Here is a 6,468-nt window from a genome sequence, read left to right on the forward strand (position 1 = left end):
AGACGGCCACAGAAACGATGCGCCGACCACCGCCCTTGTTCGATGGCCACCCAACAGCCGCTGCTGCTGGCGCTAGTGAGAATGACCGGAGTTTGTGTGATGGTGGTCTCCTCCGATGAGCGCCAACAGCGGGCGAAACCGGCCCCTTCCAGCCGATCACGATGATGATAATGCCCCTGTCTCGGAGGGTTCTACCGGTAGTTTTGTTGATCTGGTGGTCTGGACAAGGCTGAGGGAGAGCTTTTGGTAAAACGTGCATTACTGCACGTACGCAAACAGGTGCATACACGCATACAAATACAAAGGTCCCCCGTGTAGCCTGAACAGACTGTTGGGGCAAGTTCCGTGAGCGAGTAGCACTAAAACGGCCGGCATGGTACGGGAGGGGGTAGAGGGGCAGAACCACCACGCCCGGCCGCCTTTGTCTCCCCAAAATGGCGATGTTGACTACACACTGCACCAGGTGTGTAGTGGACAGAGGGGAGGCCCGGGACCGGTTTAGATAATTGGTGTTGGCCGTGAGTGGGAATTGAACTCGGGTCGCCGTTTTGGCTGCGCCACCGCTCCGCCCAGCACGTGCTGAATCTCACCTCACACCTCTTCCCTGTCCTTCACACCTCCCTGCTGCCCCCCCCCCCACTCTCCCTCCCACCCCCTCTCTCCCTCCCTCACTTTTTCCTCCCTCTCTCTCCCCCCTTTCTCTCCCCCCCTGCCCTCTCCCACCACTCTCCCCACTCTCTCCCCCCTTTCCTCTCCCCATCCCCTCTCCCGCCGCCTCTCTTTCCCCCACCCCCCCATTTTTACCCCCATCCCACCACTCTCTCCCCCCACCCCCACTCCCCTCCCCCTCTGTCTCCCCCCACCCCGTCCCTCTCTCTCCCCCCACCCCCTCCCTTCCTATCTTCCCCCTCCTCTCTCCCTCTCCCCCTCTTTCCCCTCCCCCCCTCTCCGCTCCCCTTCAGGCCCCGAGGGCTGTAACCTCTTCATCTACCACCTCCCGCAAGAGCTGGGCGACATGGAGCTCATGAGGACGTTCTCCCCCTTCGGCAGCGTCATCTCCTCCAAGGTCTTCCTCGACCGTGCCACCAATCAGAGCAAGTGCTTCGGTAACTCCACCAATCGACTCGCTCCCCTCACAGACCCCCCCCCCCCCACCATCTCGACTCCCCCACCAATCAGAGCACGTGCTTCGGCAAGTCCACCAAGACAACTCAAACTATAAAAATTTTGTATTTTACTTTGACCAGGTGAGGCCCACAGAACGACTGTGGGCTTTCAGAAGGGCCCATCACAAATGATGGCTCAATGAAGTAGCTTCTCGTCGTTTTCACCATCGTCGTGTGGAGATTTAGATCAGCAAAATGCTCCAAACGTGTGATCTCAATTGTAATGTCAAGGGAGAAACTGAATGAGAGACAAAGACACGTGACCACGGGGAGATGGACATGCACACTCATGCAAATAAACTAAACTTAAACTATCTTTTATTTCACCAGGCAAGCTCCACTGAGCTGCTACGTCGCTCTTTATCACAGTGCCCCGGCCATCACAGATGGCAGCGCAACGCGTGGCTTCTCATCACCACGTGGCTTCTCATCACCACGTGGCTTCTCATCACCACGTGGCTTCTCATCACCACGTGGCTTCTCATCACCACGTGGCTTCTCATCATCACGTGGCTTCTCATCACCACGTGGCTTCTCATCACCACGTGGCTTCTCATCACCACGTGGCTTCTCATCACCACGTGGCTTCTCATCACCACGTGGCTTCTCATCACCACGTGGCTTCTCATCACCACGTGGCTTCTCATCCACGTGGCTTCTCATCACCACGTGGCTTCTCATCACCACGTGGCTTCTCATCACCACGTGGCTTCTCATCACCACGTGGCTTCTCATCACCACGTGGCTTCTCATCACCACGTGGCTTCTCATCACCACGTGGCTTCTCATCACCACGTGGCTTCTCATCACCACGTGGCTTCTCATCATCACGTGGCTTCTCATCATCACGTGGCTTCTCATCACCACGTGGCTTCTCATCACCACGTGGCTTCTCATCATCACGTGGCTTCTCATCACCACGTGGCTTCTCATCACCACGTGGCTTCTCATCACCACGTGGCTTCTCATCATCACGTGGCTTCTCATCACCACGTGGCTTCTCATCACCACGTGGCTTCTCATCACCACGTGGCTTCTCATCACCACGTGGCTTCTCATCACCACGTGGCTTCTCATCACCACGTGGCTTCTCATCACCACGTGGACATTTATAGCAGCAGCGGCAGCAGCAACATACTCTTGAACGCGTGATGTTCATTCTAAATGTAGAGGGGAAAACCGGAGGACCCGGAGAAAAATCCACGCGACCACGGGTAGAGAGAGAGAGAGGAGACGCAAACTCCAAATGTACAGCAGCAGCAGCAGGCGTCGTCAGGGTCGGGATCGAACCCACGACCTCCTGCATCTCACAGACCCCCCCACCCCTCCCCCTGCACACACCCCCCCCCCGCCCCGTGAACAATAAGTTAATACCTCAGTGGGCTTTACCTGGTAAGATAAAAACATGATCTAGTTTTACTTGTATATGTTTAAGTTATATTTTTAATCTTTCCTACACTTTACTTGTTTGTTGTATTGTGTTGTTGTTGTATTGTGTTGTTGTTGTTGTGACCCCGTGCCCCCACTGGATATCTGTGAAAAAGAGCTTCATAGCTCATCGGATTCCTCCGGTATGAATAAATATTCTGATTCTGTTAGTTTCTGCTACTCGCTCAACAGCACTTGCCCCCACAGCCTATTAACGGTTACCCGGGGGACCTTTGTCTTTGATGGGTGTAGGGTTCGTGAGCTTCGACAACTCTGGGAGTGCTCAGGCGGCCATCCAGGCCATGAATGGTTTCCAGATCGGCATGAAGAGGCTGAAGGTGCAGCTGAAGAGGTCCAGAGACTCGAACCGCCCTTACTAAGAGTGGGGGGCTCTCGCCCCCCCCACCCAACTCAGCCACACACACAGAGGTAACAACACACAGCGTACACACCCACCACACACACACTCCACACACACAGCTTACACACACACAGCTTACACACACACAGAGGTAACATCACACAGCGTACACACACAATCTACACACACACTCCACACACACAGCTTACACACACACAGAGGTAACAACACACAGCGTACACACCCACCACACACACACTCCACACACACAGCTTATACACACAGCTTACACACAGAGGTAACAACACACAGCGTACACACACAATCCACACACACACTCCACACACACAGCTTACACACACACAGAGGTAACAACACACAGCGTACACACCCACCACACACACACTCCACACACACAGCTTACACACACACAGCTTACACACACACAGAGGTAACACCACACAGTGTACACACACAATCTACACACACACTCCACACACACAGCTTACACACACACAGAGGTAACAACACACAGCGTACACACCCACCACACACACACTCCACACACACAGCTTATACACACAGCTTACACACAGAGGTAACAACACACAGCGTACACACACAATCCACACACACACTCCACACACACAGCTTACACACAGCTTACACACACACAGAGGTAACAACACACAGCGTACACACACAATCCACACACACTCCACACACACAGCTTACACACACAGCGTACACACCCACCACACACACACGCCACACACACAGCTTATACACACAGAGGTAACAACACACAGCGTACACACACAATCCACACACACAGCGGTAACAACACACAGCGTACACACACACTCCACACACACAGCTTATACACACAGCTTACACACACACAGAGGTAACAACACACAGCGTACACAGAATCCACACACACACACACTCCACACACACAGCTTACACACACAGCTTACACACACACAGAGGTAACAACACACAGCGTACACACACACACACTCCACACACACACACTCCACACACACACACTCCACACACAGCTTACACACACGCAGAGGTAACAACACACAGCGTACACACACACTCCACACACACAGCTTATACACACAGCTTACACACACACAGCGTACACACAATCCACACACACACTCCACACACACAGCTTACACACACACAGAGGTAACAACACACAGCGTACACACACACTCCACACACACAGCTTACACACACAGCTTACACACACACACAAAGGTAACAACACACAGCATACACACACAATCCACACACAATCCACACACACAGCTTACACACACACACAAAGGTAACAACACACAGCATACACACACAATCCACACACACACAGCTTACACACACACAGAGGTAACAACACACAGCGTACACACACACTCCACACACACACACTCCACACACACACTCCACACACAGCTTACACACACGCAGAGGTAACAACACACAGTGTACACACACACGCTCCACACACACAGCTTATACACACAGCTTACACACACACAGAGGTAACAACACACAGCGTACACACAATCCACACACACAGCTTACACACACACAGAGGTAACAACACACAGCGTACACACACACTCCACACACACAGCTTACACACACAGCTTACACACACACACAAAGGTAACAACACACAGCATACACACACAATCCACACACACTCCACACACACCTTACACACACACAGAGGTAACATCACACAGCGTACACACACACTCCACACACACACTCCACACACACACTCCACACACACAGCTTACACACACAGCTTACACACACAGCGTACACACACAGCGTACACACACACAGAGGTAACAACACAGCGTACGCACACACTCCACACACACCTTACACACACACACAGCATACACACACACACAATGTACACACACACAACGTACACACACAACGTACACACACACAACGTACACACAGCATACACACACACACAGCATTGGGTGTTGGCCGTGAGTGGGAATCGAACCCGGGTCGCCGGGTTTATAGCGCAGCACGCTAACCGCTACACTACCGCTCCCCACACAACAACAACAACAACCGCCATTCGCCACCAAGTTACGGTGACGTCACCAAGGCGCTTGTGCCAGGCTCGGTGCACTCCGAGGCTATGTGAAGCATCGAAGGCTCTCTGCTGACAGGAGGTCACCGGACAGACCCAGCAGGATCGACTGACTGAAATGACTGGCCGATGCACCAGCTGTGCCCCCTTCTGTGCCAATTTGCTGTGTTGTGACGATTCTCTGATCTGGTCCTGGGCCTCCCCTAGGTTGACTTGGCCTCAAATTACTACCTGGTGTGGTGTGTAAACATTGCCACTGGGGAGACAAAGGCGGCCGAGCGTGGTGCTGGCCACCCACCCCCTCGTGTGCCGTGCCGCCCTTCATAGGTGCTCGCTAACGGCACTTGCCCCAACAGTCTGTTAAGGCTATACAGGGGATCTTTGTCTTTATTGTTGGTATTAGTGGTCCTGTGGTGTTGGTATGAGCGGTAGTAGTGGTGATATTGTCTCTATTGTAATGTTTCCGTGTGTGTGTGTGTGATGGTGTGTGTGTGTGCGTACGTATGTATGTGTTTTTGACAGGAGGACAAAATGAGTGTGCATCAACACTCATCACTCTCACTCGCGTCAAGATCACACACACACACACACCATCACACTCACATACACCATCACACTCTCACACACACACCATCACACACACACCATCACACTCACACACACACCATCACACTCACACACAACACACCATCACACACACACACGCACCATCACACTCTCACACACACGCACCATCACACTCTCACTCACACACCCCATCACACACACACACCATGACTCTCACACACACACACCATCACACACACACCAAAGACAAAGAAACCTCGGAAAGCATTTAACAGACTTGCGGCAAGTGCTGTTAGTGAGCACGTTTGAAAGCCGGCACAGCACACGAGGGGGTGGGTGACCAACACCACGCCCGACCGCCTTTGTCTCCCCAGTGGCGACGTTTACACACCCGCACTAGGTCCTCATTTGAGGCTGAGTCGACCTACGGGAGGCCCAGGACCGGTTTAGATAATCGTCACTGGTGTTGGCCATGAGCGGGAATCAAATCCAGAACTCGGGTCGCCGGGTTTGTAGGGCAACGCGCTAACTGCTGCACTACCACCCCCCCCACACACACACACCATCACACTCTCTACACACAATCACACTCTTACACACGCACACTACACAGTGACCCAATCAGATACATAGAGACACATAGAGATACATAGAGACCCATAGAGACACATAGAGACGACACACATGTACTCACAATGGGGACTATACACGCTCTACGTGGGTGTATAAATGTACACACACAACCGTCTAACGCAACAGTTGGCAGGCCGTCGAGCTCGTGGCGCCCAGTGGTGGCGAAGACGGCG

General features: G+C 52.9%; 1 protein-coding gene across 1 annotated transcript in view; it reads left to right on the forward strand.

Moving 5' to 3' along the window:
- Nucleotides 1-5,754, forward strand: part of LOC133340520 (CUGBP Elav-like family member 6) — a 30,469-nt gene extending 24,715 nt beyond the window's left edge. The window contains exons 2-4 of the mRNA XM_061548850.1: nucleotides 963-1,106; nucleotides 2,847-3,023; nucleotides 5,618-5,754. Coding sequence (XP_061404834.1) covers nucleotides 963-1,106; nucleotides 2,847-2,974 — 272 coding nt within the window. The 3' untranslated portion in view covers nucleotides 2,975-3,023; nucleotides 5,618-5,754. The remainder of the gene's footprint in view (nucleotides 1-962; nucleotides 1,107-2,846; nucleotides 3,024-5,617) is intronic.
- The last annotated feature ends 714 nt before the right edge of the window (nucleotides 5,755-6,468 follow it).

Source organism: Lethenteron reissneri, chromosome 1 (assembly GCF_015708825.2).
Source record: "Lethenteron reissneri isolate LAM-NWPU_2019-01 chromosome 1, ASM1570882v1, whole genome shotgun sequence".
Lineage (NCBI taxonomy): Eukaryota > Metazoa > Chordata > Hyperoartia > Petromyzontiformes > Petromyzontidae > Lethenteron > Lethenteron reissneri.